The sequence below is a fragment of the Taeniopygia guttata genome, chromosome Z, assembly GCF_048771995.1.
Source record: "Taeniopygia guttata chromosome Z, bTaeGut7.mat, whole genome shotgun sequence".
Classification (NCBI taxonomy): domain Eukaryota; kingdom Metazoa; phylum Chordata; class Aves; order Passeriformes; family Estrildidae; genus Taeniopygia; species Taeniopygia guttata.
Window position 1 is genome coordinate 8,584,310 of NC_133063.1, and position 14,743 is coordinate 8,599,052.

A 14,743-nucleotide genomic window follows, 5' to 3' on the forward strand; every position below is an offset into this window, starting at 1 on the left:
TGAGGAAGAACACAGGCACTAGGAAAAACATTGCTAAGCATTTAAAACATTAAGTATCTGAAGCTGATACAAAAGGGAATTTTGTCTCAGAGCACCAACTATGTGAGATATCAATGCCATTTTGCAGAGGGTTTTGCCCTTCTGATGTTACAGCAGAGTGAGTTTGGAATTCTGGTGCCAGGATCAACCTAGCCTGTGCCTAATCAGTGGCATAGTAAGACCCTGGGACCTATGTTCTTACTGGTTCTCACTTACAGAGTATCTTTAAGACAATTGTGTCCAGAGTTAGCAGAGGTTTTATGGCTAGAAGACAAGCAAATGTGCCCATGGATTGGTGTGGTGACTTTGGACAAAAGCCCTCTTACTGCTCAGGAGACTACTGCAGCATGGATGTCCCATTTCTCCAGTGGCTTCTGTGGCTACTGATGTCTGCTGAACTCATCTGTGCTGTTCACTCTTGCAAAGGTGCAGCCACGGTTTTTTGTGCAATTAAATTTTTTTTCTTACTATAGTTATCACATATCTGTTAGAGTTATAGAGTTATAGTTATCTAATCAGCCTTTTTTTTTTTTAATTAAAAATGTAACTTCTAAACTCTTGGTTTTGCTTACACCAGCAGTAGATAATGATTGTGACACTTTTGGGACACTTTTCATCTTCACTCAGGATGGCTCTAGGACCCTGTCCTCCACAACAGGGGGTGGACACACCACACAACCTGGCCCCTGCATATTGCTGCCCCATGGAGTTGTGCGACCCTTCCAGCCTTTGAACCAGCTTTGTTATCTCAGCACAACACTGTATGTTTATTTGACATTCATCCTGCTGCCTATCAAGGACCTTGGACCCCTGTAGACTTCAAGCAAACTTGAACACCTGGCTGTGAAACTGTATTCTTCTAATTTTCTGAAAACACAAACTGTAAAAATATGAGCCTTTCTTTCACAGGGTGTCTTCTATTGGTTTGAGAGAGGTGACCAATCCTAAAAGTGCCTGACACAGGCAAACTGCCTGTGTCAAACTGCCTGACACAGTGGGCAGTTTGCAAAAATTAATTCTCCCAGCATTTCCATATATGCAACAAGATCTGCCTATGGAGGTGTGTGAGAACAGACAGGCAGTAAAAATGTTTCAGAAGGCCAGACCCTGTTCTGGGGTGACAAGTGCTGCCTTAAAAATCAGACAACAAGGGGCAAACTCACACTAGGTCTCCATCCCTCCATTGCAAATTTTCTTGAAGGGAATCAGAGAGAGCAATCCTGCAGAAATCTGCTAGAATCTGTCAATAAACTGACCTCTTGGTAGGTGCAGGTGAGCAAAAAGGGTGCATTAAGCTCAGAAGGATTTGAATCCCAGGCAAGGAGTGACAAGTTTTCATTGTGTTTCCTGATGTGATGGGGAGAATCCCAGGAAGTGGGGTGTAAATGATCTGGTTTCCTCCACTGGGGTCTAGCCAAAAATTTAACATTCTTGTTTGCTTAGGAGAGGTCCTGCACTGCTTTTAGTGTCTGTAAGGGATCCCACACTGCTGCTGCCTCATGCAAATGTGCTGAAAGAGCACTTCTGAGCAAGTGTCATTGATCAACACTGGCCCAGGCTCTCCAGGAAAAAAAAAATAGTTTGTCCTCCAGTCTTTCCTGGGGGTCTCTCTGTAATTTATGGATGCCTGGAGGCATACATGTTGAGGAAGTGCAATCTCCTCCTTTCGTTTTGGGTTACAGCCTGAAGGCCATTTTTAGAACTGGTGGGGATGTGTCCTGTGCCAGCACAGGAAGAGCTTGTCCTGGCACACTGCATCTCATCATGGTCTCCACTACAGGCATATTAGCTAGTCCTGATGAGCACCTGGAGGGAGTGCTCTTCCAGGATGACGTTTTGCACAGCCACAGAATTTTTTACCACAGAGGTCTATTCTTTAAGTGATGATGATTTTTTAAAGTGATTATTTTAGGTGGAAAGGCTGACTTAATGCAAGCTTACTGTAAGGAAAATACCTTTCATAGATAACTGATGCTCTGGTATCCACTTCCATTTATTCAGCCTGTAGCTAAGCCCTGTCAGCCCATAGTTGTCGGAACTCAAAATGTCTCTCAGACATTTTTGGAAGTTCCAGGCCCAGCTCAGAAGCATTTAAAACCCTGGCAGGCAGCTGAAAACAGCTGTGATTTTAAGTTTGAACCATAAAATAATTTACCAACCTTACAAAAAGAACAAAAAGTCACAAAAGTTTTAATATTATAGTAAAAATAATCACAAAGTAGAAAAAAGAATTTTTAAGTGTTGTACAGGGGGGGTTTTAATTTTATACATAAAAATCAAGTTTTAAAATAAAAAAACTAAACCTATCCTATAATCCCTCTTTCTTCTTCCTTACTTCCATATAGTTAATAATTTTAACATTCACAAATTAATTTAAAATTAAAACCCACAATTTAATATAAATAATAAATATTTAAAAAACATATATAAACATATAACATATATAAACATATAACATGTATAAACATATAACACATAATATACCATATAAAAATAACAACCCAAAAGCAAAAACAGGTTGACTATGTTGGGCTCTTTCCTCTTTCCTCACTAGAGAAAACAAAGATTCTGCCAGAATGCATTTGTCCGAATTCTTATCCAGGCGAAAGGCATATACAGGCTGGAGTAGGGAACTATCCAAGCTGGTTTCCTACTCCAGCCTGTATATAGCTTTTTAGAAGTAGTAGTAGCAGTACTAGCAGTAATGAAAATTTTGTTCCATTTTAACAATTAATTCACTGTCAAACACTCGAGAAAAACACTATCTCTTCCTGCCTTAAGTTCCACATCTCTCTGCTTGACAGTGACCAGGATATATCCTATAAGACTTGGTATTCATCCGACAAAGCTTTAAAAAGCTTTCAGACGGGAAATGCTGTTGTATTTGAAACTATTTCTCCCCCAGATTTTCATATCTTTAAGACAAGGTCTCTGGATTGTTGATGTTAAAACATTTTCTGTCTATTTCAGTTGTTTGACTGCCACTCCATCTCATTGCTGCATCTGTGCAGAGTCAGACAAGCACACATAGATACTGATTATTCTTGGTTTATTGTTCTGTTGCTTGATAATAGAAGGAGGCACAATCAAGAAGACAGCAAAGAATCATTCTTTAACTGAATTTAAAAATTTTAAATAGGACCAGGAAGATAGATTCCAGAAAAAAATAAGGCCTCCCGTATTTCTTGCAGTAGAATTAGTCACAGTTGTTTTCTGTGCTGAACCTAGATGATTTTATTTGAGCATATGATCCTCTTAACTTCTGTGCAGAGCTGTGGGAGCTGGGTTGTAATGGCACTGGATGCTTGGTACCAGTCTGCATTCTCTGTGTGGAGTCTAGATGCTGCCCTGACACAGCTATTGAGCAGGAGGACCCAAAGGCAGATGGTTCAAAATGTCTTACAGATATTGAGGACTGAAGCCTTCCACAGTGGGGAGAATCTCAGAAGATGGGTAAGGGGAAAGGGATCACCCTAGGAAATGTCCAGTGCTATGCTTTAGGATGAATCCATGGAAGTCATAATGCCATCTTCTGGTCAGAATGTCTTTGTGGATCAGAAGAAGAGGAGAAGCAAACAACAATACATCCCAAATCCCTTTATCTGCAGAGAAAGAAGACCAGAGTCAATGTTGAGTGCTGCTCAAACCCCGTCTGCACAGTGAATGGGTGTGCACTTGGGCTGCAATCCTCTGCAGTCTGGGCTGAAAAGTAGCCCTGGTCCTTTGGGTGCATATCCAAGAAATCAGCTGAGATGAGCCTATGAGATTTTATTATTGATAAAAGCTAACCCCATGGCCTGGGGAGAACAAAGGTGAAGCAGCTGGCTTGACTGCTTCTCAGGTGTGGAGATGAAGTGACCTGAGAGATTCATAAAGTCCTGCTTTGGATCTTGCATTTTCTAGTCATGGCTTAGGTGTCCCTGTCTGTATGAAGAAAGGCTACAGGCCTCATGAAATGTCAAAGCTAATTCTAGAAAATGTCTCTGAAGCTTAAAAAATGAGGCTTTGGTTTAAAATGATTGCAGATAGTCACAATAATTAAGTAGGAGTGCTGTTCACCACCAGAAGGCAAATAAGCAGGGTGAAGTAGCTGGTGTGCATGTGCCTGTGCTAATGGTTTGGCACATATGCCTCAGTATTAGGTCTTTAATCTTCACATGGTGAGGAGGTATCCTTAGGAAAGTCCTGTCTCCCTAGGAACCTCCTTTGTAAATGTTTTTACATGTATTCAGTATTAAACACACAGACCAGCGGAGGGTTCCATTTGCTTTGATTGTTCTGGTTTTCAGCACAACAGAGCATTTGACCAGATCTCAACCTCAAGCGGAGATCTGGTTCAGCTGTGGTCCTGTCCATCTGCTTCAAGTTAAGGATGCTTCCAAGAACCCTCCTGGTTTGGAGGAACATGGTCCTGCTGCTTTCATGTCCCTGGCGACTCATTCACTGGAAACACACCACAATGGTGAAAAAAATTTGTTTTATGTCATCACAGTGGGTGCAGAGGAGGTAATTTGTCCTGTTTTTGTAGCACATCTTCAACACAGGACTTAGGGAGTAATCCTGTGGTCACTGAAATCCTGGGCAGAACTGTCAGTGGAGAGAGTGAAAATCAGATCCAGACTGGCTAAGAAAGTCACTCAGCATTTCCAGCAGAAATGTTCATGGTGCCCGATAAAGATTTGGTCGGTGTTTCAGCTCTTCAAGATCACCTGCTTGGCAAAGTGAGGTGCAACAGCTGTGACTGAAGGCAATTGTTATTCCCCTCCCCACCCAAAAATGCTGTTTCAGCAAATAAATTCAGCATTTAGAATTGTCAATCTAGAGTTGTGCCATTTCTTGGAATAAGTAGAAAGCACATTTAGTGGCTCTTTTAAATTTATCTTCTTTAATCCTGATGAAGAAATGTAGGTATTTACTTCAGTATTTAGTGAGGAGAAAGAAAATTCCCAGTTGACAGAAAGCAAAGCAAGTGCTGACTAAAAGCAATTTACTCAAGAAAGCAGACCTAGAACAAAAACTTAATTTCAGCTCTGCTACACTTGATGGGCTGACAAGAAACAAGAATCTTTACAGTCAGGTAAAGGATAACTCCTGACAGGCTCATATCCAACTATGTGGTCTTGTGAGAGAGCTCAAGGCTAATCCAGAAATTCATGAAACTTTCTCAGTATGTTGCTTCTTTAAGTGTCTTGGGACATTTTGCAGTCAGTGAAGCAAACTGTCCATGTAACTCTTCACAAGACCTGAGATTTAAATGCCTCGAGGCAGGGATGGCCATTAGCTGTGCAAGTCTGTATAGCAAATAACCCAGCAGGATAAGCAAGGACACATTCAAGTGCTTCTCAGAAGGCAGCTCTGAAAGGGCTGGAAAATACATGGCAATTCTGTGGTGCCACAAATGACTAATTTGACCTTCATCACCCCAAAGAAAAATTCCACCCCACTGAAGTCAGTATCCTGAAAAACACCAAAAATGTTTTCCCTTGTGCTGGAGCTTCACTCCATGGCCTCAGTAAATGCAAGCAGTGTTCGCAATGTATTTATATGGTTAAAAAAAAAAGGCACCTTACATACTGTTAAGACAACATTTTATAGCAAGTTACTGTTGCTTACATATTGTCTTAGACTTGGACATGCTTGCTTGTATTTTTTAGAGCAAGTTTGAAAACCAGGAGAAAATAAATCTTATTACTTGGAAAACTCCTCTCTGCTTTGTGGAAAATCCTTAATTACAGTTGCTAAAATAACCAGGATATGTTTTATTCCCCAAAGATATCCTGGAAAAAAAAAAAAAGCTAATTTAATGGCTACATTGAATTCAATGTATCCATTAAATAAGCAGCTGTTTTTCTGTCAATAGCACTGAGGGCCATATATAGGCTAGCAGTGGGGCTACAGTTCCCACAGAGAGAGAGGGACTGAATCCCTATTTACTGAATTCAATAAAATTATGCATTAATAACATTCATTTTTTCCAATCCTTTGCATTTTTTCTTCCAACATTATGAGCTACTAACTGACTAACTCACTCTACTTTTTACTATTTTGTTAGCACTTTATTCTCACATTTTAAATAGTTTGGGTTTTGATTGCACTCTTATAAAAATACTTTCAGATTGGCGAAAGTGGTTTATAAACCCTCGTTTAGCACTTTCCAGCCTGGCTTCAAATGATCCTCTCCTTTATTTCAAAAGTGCTGGGGCCTAGCACAATTCAGAGCTCCCTGTTGTGGTCATGTACTTTCTCTTCACCTCCTTTCAATGTTGAAGAGATTTATTTTTGTTTAGCTTTCTATCTCCATTCAAAATGAGACTACTATTATTAAGATGCATTTGGAGAACAGAATTCTACTATTTCCTGTTTATTTTTGGCTTTTAGCTAACTATGCTTGACAATTACATGTAACCACTTCACTTTGTAATATATTCCCTATATTTCCCTTCCAGCTGACCTAACACTTTCATACAGTAACATACTACGAAGTTCACTAACCCTTTTTCATCTGGAGGCATAACTGGGACTCTGTGTTCATGAATCTCTGAAGTCCACATCAATCCTTCTAACCAAACTTCCTTTCAAATGCAGATAGAGTACTTTTTCTCAACTCAATGAAAAAAGTTCCTTTGCTCCTTTACTATTTGCTTTATGATGTTTCATAATTTTAGATGGTAAGAAATACTGATGCTTAAATTTCATGGTCTTTAAAGTCAGTTTTGAATTCATGCTCAACAGTGGGTGAATCAGAGCCGACCTGCCTGTTAAAGGACTGTGAATATAATTCTGTCCTGAACTCTTTGCAAGCTTCATTTGTGGCGGCTTCTTTCACTCAAGGTTTACTGTGTTTGGCTGTATGGGGTGGCTTCTTTCCCACTGAAGGTTAATGTTAGGTAACAAAGGCACATGCATGATCTGGAGGTCGCTCAGGCATGTGTGCCACATGTAAACATGGAGGCATGCCATCCCAATTAGCACATGCAGGAGTTTTGGACTGTGATGCTCTGCAGATCTGTCACCAGTAACACCCACTTGAGGTGCCTCTGACAGCCTCTCAGCCATTTCCACATAAATGCTCTTATGGCCTGGGAAACTAACTGAAGTTAAGCATCAGCTAATGTACAAAAATAAAATTAAAAAAAATTAAAAAAAAAAAAAAGAAGAAAGCGTAGGCATACCTAAAGCTTGGGATGTGTGAGCAGCTGCTTGTGCATGACAGCTGCTTCAACTAGCTTCTCAAACTGCGCTGCTGCAGCAAACACAGCTCCTTCAATTACCTTGAATTAAGTACCAGCCAGTGACACCTCAGGGCACAGACTCTCTGTGGTCCAACGCCCTGATCCAGAAAAGCATTTAAGTGCATGCTTGTTTACCCTTTCTGTACAATGTTCATAAGCACATGCCTAGATGTAAGGACATTTTGAAGTCCTATTGAAATAATTTTGCAAGGGATTGGGATAAACAAGTCCTGGCCATGATACAGGCAGAAATTTATTAAATAAAAATGTTGTGTTTATCTCTTAGGTTTCTGCTAATAGAGCTAGGGTGTGGCTTTTTACTGAAATGTCACAGTGCAAATAAAAATTACTTTGGAATCTCTTTAAGACACTGCCTTTGTCTTTTCTCATTCCCTATTTTTCATTAGCAATGCACCACAAAGAATGCATTTCCCACAAATTCAAAAATAAGGCCAAGCAGCATGTTAATATGCATTGCTTGTAAGTCTGTGCACTGTATTTCAGAAACCACTGTATGTATTTGCTACTTTAAAAAAAAAAGCAAACAAAATGGTCACACAGAAGAAACCTAACTGGTCTGCCAGCACATCTCTGCCATGAAAAATTTATTCTCTCTAGACTGACCAGGGCATTGTATGAATGCTATCTGGCTTTAATTCCAGACATACATATGACCAAATGTGTGGCTACTAAGAGTGATGTTCAGCACAGTTGCTTGACTATCTGTGACTGGTGAGGAAACTCACTATTTGAAGCTCCAGTGTTGAATCAGGATTCTTTTCTGGGGGGCAGATGAAGAAAGAGGTACACCTGCACTTTTTGCTCTGATTGTTTCAGGAGTACCTGAATGGCTGGCAAAGTGCCAATAGTATTTTCCCCAGCTAAAACCAAACCAAAACAAAATAAAACAACAACAACAAAAAAAAAGCAAAACTAAAACCCAAAACCAAACAAAACAAACAACCCCCCCCCCCCAAACCAATGATAATTAAAATATCCTTGGTCAAATAATGCTCTTTGTTCTAAACAATTAAGGATTTAGGCTCTGCCTGCTTTCTTCTGGAGGCAGTTAATTTGCACCAAAAAAACCCAGACAAAAGTAAAGAATGGCACCTTTTGTTTCTTTGAGCTGATGGGAAATTTGCTATTGACTGTAAACCAGAATTTAACCTTGGGACAGATATCTGGATCTCTGGGGTAGAAAAAGATGTGTTTGGGAGTAAGAATATTGAATTTTAGTAGAAAGCTAAAGAGACAGTGACTATCTGAGTCTGCAAACAGCCAGAAATGCTTTCTTTTATTGTGTTGTGCATTGTATTTTCACATACACAGCCTTGGAAGGAATGGTCCACATTAATAAAGAAATTATAGTGGTCTTTTAAGACCATCTTTGTTCATTCTGTGTACTAAGCCCAAGGGTAGGTCAGGACTACCAGCAATTTAAAAAAAAAAACCCTTCAGATCAGAAGAAACATCATTCAGCCCCTCAGGACAGTGAGCATAGCGGTCACTACTTACGTAGAAATTATAAAAATGCTATTATTGGACAGTATATATGACTACTATATAAATATTATATATATTGCTAATATAATATTATATATTACTAATATTTACTATATTATAATAATATATAATGAATATAATTATATATAATCATATTGAGAAAAGATGGAAAACATCATAGAGAATGAGCAGCATAAAAGCAACACCTTATTCTTCTACTTAAACAAAAATATAATGCTTTGTAGAGTGGCATGCCTTTTACTTTTCATTTGACTTCTATTGTCTTTTTATAAAAGGCTTCAATAGATTTTGGCTTTGTTGTTGGAAAGTATTTAATTAAAACAAGTAGGAATGAACAGGAAGTATTGTTCCATAGAATAACGCCACACACTTTAGTGAGCCACAGATTGTTAGCATTTTAACTTTAAAGGTCTACCCAGTTTAAGCCTTAAAAGTGCTAACAGTTTTGCTATACTGGAATTATTTACACATGCCATTATACAATTATCAGGAGGAGATTATGGAATATTTTGAGAGCTATGAAAGCTCATTCTTTTAATTTGCACTGGATTAAAATCTGGTGCATTTCTGGCTTTTCTCAATATTTTAAAGACTGTACTTAGCAGTAAGGAGTACTTTCGTGAAGATTTAAACACTATACTTCTGGGCAGGGACAGCTGAATTTCACTGTTAGGGACTGATACATTCTTTGGCATATTTTTGATGGTGTAAGGTTCACACTTAGAGCACGGTACTAATAACACCAAGACGGCAGATTTGATCCCTGTATAGGCCATTCCCTGAAAAGTTGGGCTCAACAGTCCTGGTGGATCCTTCCCACTCAGAAAACTCTGGTGGTGCTGCGAACGCAGCTTATGCAAAGCACACAGACTTGGAATGGCCTCCCGTGAAACAAGGATGAGCCAAAAATAATTCAAGCCAACGGACAATATAAAATCTTGCGAAGAATCAGGATATTCCACTATATATTCTCCCAAGGAGAGCAGTTAGGAAGGGCAGAGAACAGGCGGGCAGATGAGCCGGGATGCTGCGCTCCCGACGAGCCCGGGCGCGGTGGGTTCGCCGAGGGCTGCGGGCCGGGGGACGCAGCTGCCCCAGCCCCTCGGGGCCAGGAGAGGTCCCAGCGTGGCCCTGCCCGGCCGGCTGGAGCTGTGGGATCCCCCGATGCCGCCCCACCGCCTCCGCCTCCGCCGCGACCGGCCCCGCGCCCTCCCCTTCCTCCCCACGCCCCGCTGGGGACCCTTAAAGAGGAGGGGGCAGAGGCTGGAGGGCTTGGCTGGGGGACAGGGCTCCTCCTGAGAGAGATCTGGGATTGAATCGGGCGGCCAAAAACAAAAACTAACAGGGAGGAGGAAGGAAAAAAGAAAAAAAAAAAAAAGAAAGGAAAAAAAAAAAAAAGGAGGCAAAAGACGTCGGAAAGGAAAGGAGGAAGAAAAAGAAGGAAAGAAAGAAAAGAAAGAAAGAAAAATAAGTAAAACGGGGGTGCGGAAGCACGGCAAAGTGGGGGGACAAGACAGAACCCGCAGGGGGACGCGGTCCGCAGTCTGCGCGCAGCGCGGGGATGGTGCGCCCCGGCGGGCTGTGCCGCCTGCTGCTGCTGCTGCTTCTGCTGCTGCTGCTGCTGCTGCAGGGCTCCCTCCTCCTGCTGGCCACAGCCCGGCTCGGCCGCGCCGCCGCCTGCCCGCTCCGCAGAAAGGTAAGAACCGCCCGGGGTGCGGTCCTGCCCGGGGTGCGGTCCTGCTCGGGGTGCCCGGGATTCGCTCCTGCCCGGGATGCCCGGGATTCGCTCCTGCCCGGGATGCCCGGGGTGCGGTCCTGCCCGGGATGCCCGTGGTGCCCTCCTGCCCGGGATGCCCGGGGTGCGCTCCTGCCCGGGATGCCCGTGGTGCCCTCCTGCCCGGGATGCCCGGGATGCGCTCCTGCCCGGGATGCCCGGGATGCGCTCCTGCCCGGGATGCCCGTGGTGCCCTCCTGCCCGGGATGCCCGGGATGCGCTCCTGCCCGGGATGCCCGTGGTGCCCTCCTGCCCGGGATGCCCGTGGCGCCCTCCTGCCCGGGATGCCCGGGATGTGCTCCTGCCCGGGGACGCGGCTCGGTCCCCTCGGGCCGCGGTGACCGGAGCGGGCGGCGTGCGGGGCCGCCCCGGTCGCGGGTCGGTCCCCTCGGTCAGGCGGGCGGCGAGCGCTCGGCTGCGGCACCGCGGCTTCCCGGGACTGCGAGGCGGGGTGCTGGGACCGTGCACGGGGGAGGAGGACTCTGGGGTGACCCCCGGCAGGATGTTTTGCCTGCGGTGAGTAGGATGAGCTGCGCTGCTCGCCAGAAGACAGACTGGACGGGAGTGACTTGTTAACACCATCCCACGCAGGGTTACCGCCGAGTCCCACTTCAGAACGCTGAGCATGCTGCAGCAGGCTCGGACCAGCAAATGGCTATTTGGCGTGGAAACGCGGTTACGCGTTATATTAGGGTTTGCCTGTCTCCTAAACTTAGCAGCTTGCCGTATCTAGGAGCAGCATGCACTGACTTAGCTCCACTGGGTGGTTAGCACAGCAGAGGATCCCTGCTGCAAGTTAGGGGTGATATTATGGCCACTGTGAAGCTGGTGTAGACGGTGTCTGTCATTCCCATGAAAGATCAGAAAAAGTCGTTCTTGTTGAAGCTTCTTAGATAAAAGTACCAAAAATCATGTAGGAAAAGCCTTCTTGAACTTTCTTTGTGTTAACAGGCCATTTGTGCTGTCTGTTGGCATCTGCTTGGACCTGACGTGCTTCTGGGATATGTGTACCACCACTTCACCTTCCCTCCCAAGCAGGGTTAACTCCACCAGCACAGCTCTTAAGGAAACTGGAAGCCCTTAGGGGTAATTGCAGACCTGCTGCACTGGGGAGGTGCCAAAACCACAGCAGGCTTACTGCAGGGTAGGTGTCAAAAGGTTTTGCAACTGAGGAAGGTCTGCTCTGTGGCTCTGCTTTCTCACCTGCTCCTGCACCTACATGCAGCTCTTGTTCTTGGGAGCCTTCCAGTGTCTGTGAGCATGCTGGTTCCCCAGAATATCTTCTCCTAGGATTTAGGGAATTATGGAATCAGCCATATGCCAAGCCGCATGTGTTTCATTGGAGGTGTCTGCCTGAGCTTGAGTTAAAGAGAGCCTAGCCCTACCTTGTGGGATGGGTGTCTTTATAATTTGCTCGGAACCAGTTTGTCAACTGGATTTGTAGGTGGCCAGCTGTGACACTGCCATAAAGCCAGGTCAAGCCTTTGGAGAGAGTAACCCCTTCTCCTTGAGGGCATGAGGTGCAAAAGATGTGGGCTGGTATGAAACTACTGCGAGGAGCTAGTGAGGGCAAGTACAAAGAGGACAGCTGCTGAGCAGAGGTTATACTTGTGGAAATGGATAACTTCACAGTTTGGGTGGGACCTGCAGGAAATTTTTTTCAGAAACAGCTGACTGTTCCGCCGGTTGCTAGCAAGACTGGAGGTGAAATGTGTTAATGGTAGGTAATTATCTGCTGATTACGCTGTCATTAAAATGTGAGACCGCCTGTAGTTCTGGAATAGGCAGGCCGTTTCCGAGGGTCATTAGGACAGTGGTAATAACCGCATTGTCTAGGAATGGCAGTGTTTGCCTTATTTACAAAACTGTTGAGTTTATCCTTTTGAATATTTACTTGAACTCCTTAGGGAATACTGTCTTGTTCCTGCATCGCCACGGGTGGCTTTTTAATTTACTTTAGTTTTCATAGGATTCCTTTTCCTACCTCTCTTAGGTCAAACTTTATTCTTTTCGTCAGGTTGCCTCAGTCTCTGCCATGAAAGAAGTTATGTGTGTTGTTGCCCGAAAAGCTGCTATTTTAAGGAATGAACCTACAGTACTTCAGAAGGCTTTCTCATCATGACTCCAAAATTTAGTTAAAGCTACAACCAATAATGTGTCTTATCATTCTCAAAAAAAAGAGAGAGAGACTTTGAAGGCAATGAATTTTAAAAAAAGTATGCTAGAATCTCTTTGGGTTGTATTCCAGATGCTAAGTAATGTGGTCTGGTACTGCTTTCTTTTTGCTTAACATCAGAGTGTATTGGAAAAATCAAAGCCAGAAATCAGGGATTAATTGTGGAATGCTTGTAGTTGTAGTTGGTTGATATTTTATGATGTGTTGTTCCTGATAGAGGGCCAATTAATTTATATGGCTACTTTTCCCCATATATGCCCTTTAGCAAAAGAAGTCATCTGTCTGTTCTTAACCTGTGGCTTTTTAGTTAAAAACTTTTTTTTTTTTCCATTTCTGGCACTTTGGATGTGTTCTCTTAGTAGCTGTAGCCAGTGCAGTGTTTATTCCCCGAGTGAGTTCTGCTTTCAGTCTTAAGCTGAGTTTGAGAGTGTCAGTAATGCAGGTGGGCAAAAGCTCAAGATAAGTACTTTTAAAAACATGGCTAACATTTTTCTGTGCATTACCATAGTTGCATGGGCACATAACGTGGTGAGTAAAACCTTTGCCCCAATTAGGTATAAAGGAACATGACAAGATAGGGTGCCAGGATAGATAAGAGAGAGGGAGGAAGCCATAATAGGTAGGGTTATAGGGCTGCCTGCCTGGGTGAAATATTGCATGCCATGTGCTTTGGCTTCTGTAGCTGGCAAGAAAAATAAGGCAGGAGAATATTGTGGATTGAGAAACAGTGCAGTTCTGGGCTGAGGTTTGGAAAGTGTGGCTGTGAGGTCAGGTGGTGAGTATTAGGGGTCCTGAAAGACACTGAAGCCACAGAGGGCACCTCCCTGCACAGTGAGGTATACACTTGTGCTTTTAAATGCATAGTCTGCATAGATGAGATAGAACATGGAAGGAAGCAGACCAATTATAAGTTGTCCATGTCTGGAGTTCTCATCCAGTTCTTCAGTCTCTAGACAGCAGTTTTCCTTTACCTCTGAGCCTACATTCCCTGCATTGCCACAATCTCCTGTCGATACTTTTCTGTTAGTTTTTTTATACTCTCATGCTCTTCTAGATGTTTGGAGTGGTGTCACTAGGTGAATTCTTTGTTCCTCCTGGCGTTTTTCTGAATTGTTTTCTGGATGTTTGCCAATTTTACTCTTATAAGTAAGTCATTCAGCCCAATTTGAGCTGATTTCTGTGGGAAAAAAAAAAAAAAAAGACAATTTCTCTGATTTTCTTTGGCTCTTTGGCTTTTCTCTTCCAGAAGAATCATTGCTGCCTCACTTCAAGTGCTGTAAGATATTTGACAAATGCAGTATTTTTGTATTTGAAGACTACAGGATGCATCCTATATGGATCTCTAAATAGTGCTGGAAAAGCAAGCTATTGGTGCTAGTTAAGCTGAGCAAAATCTGAGGCTTGAGGTTTTTTAATCAAAAAGAAGGAACCTCATCTCCCAAGGAAGTACCCTTGATTTGCACCATGCTTTCCCAGAATTTTTGCAGTGGACACCGTCGTCCTGTCTTGTTGGGGAAGTGCTGTCTGTCCCTGTCTGTCCCCATTGCACCTCAGTGGACAGTGGAGTTTTCCCCTGTGCAGCCTTGGTTGAGAAGGAGGTTTTCCAAGTCTTGTGGCAGGGAGTGGATCCCACAAGTCCCACTGCATTCTCTGTGACTGTGTCAGCTTTCTCACCGACAGGGTAAGGCAAAGGAGAAGGCAGCATGTCGTAGTGCTGAGCATTCAGAAATACCTTGATCTGATGATTACCTGGACCTCTGTGTGGCAGCAAGCTGGGGGACCTTGTGAGACTGCCCTCTTTGCTCAGGATTTTTCCCATGATGAGTAATACTTTGGGTACCACCAGCAAATTGTAGAGTGGAGACAGAAATATATATCCATGGATCTTGATCTATTCATTAACCTTTTTGTTGTTATGCTGCTGAACTGAAATTCCTCAAGCTGCACAGCCCAGCTGCCATAAGCCTACACGACAACACTTTGACTCTTTGACTG

General features: G+C 43.3%; 1 protein-coding gene across 2 annotated transcripts in view; it reads left to right on the forward strand.

Moving 5' to 3' along the window:
- Nucleotides 1-9,633: 9,633 nt before the first annotated feature.
- TRABD2A (TraB domain containing 2A) overlaps nucleotides 9,634-14,743 on the forward strand; it is an 82,543-nt gene continuing 77,433 nt past the window's right edge. Inside the window, exon 1 of one of the 2 annotated variants that reach the window (XM_072922222.1) lies at nucleotides 9,634-10,494. In XM_072922222.1, the coding sequence (XP_072778323.1) occupies nucleotides 10,360-10,494 (135 nt within the window). In that variant the 5' untranslated portion in view covers nucleotides 9,634-10,359. The remainder of the gene's footprint in view (nucleotides 10,495-14,743) is intronic. The other variant, XM_030258286.4, reaches the window with a different exon arrangement.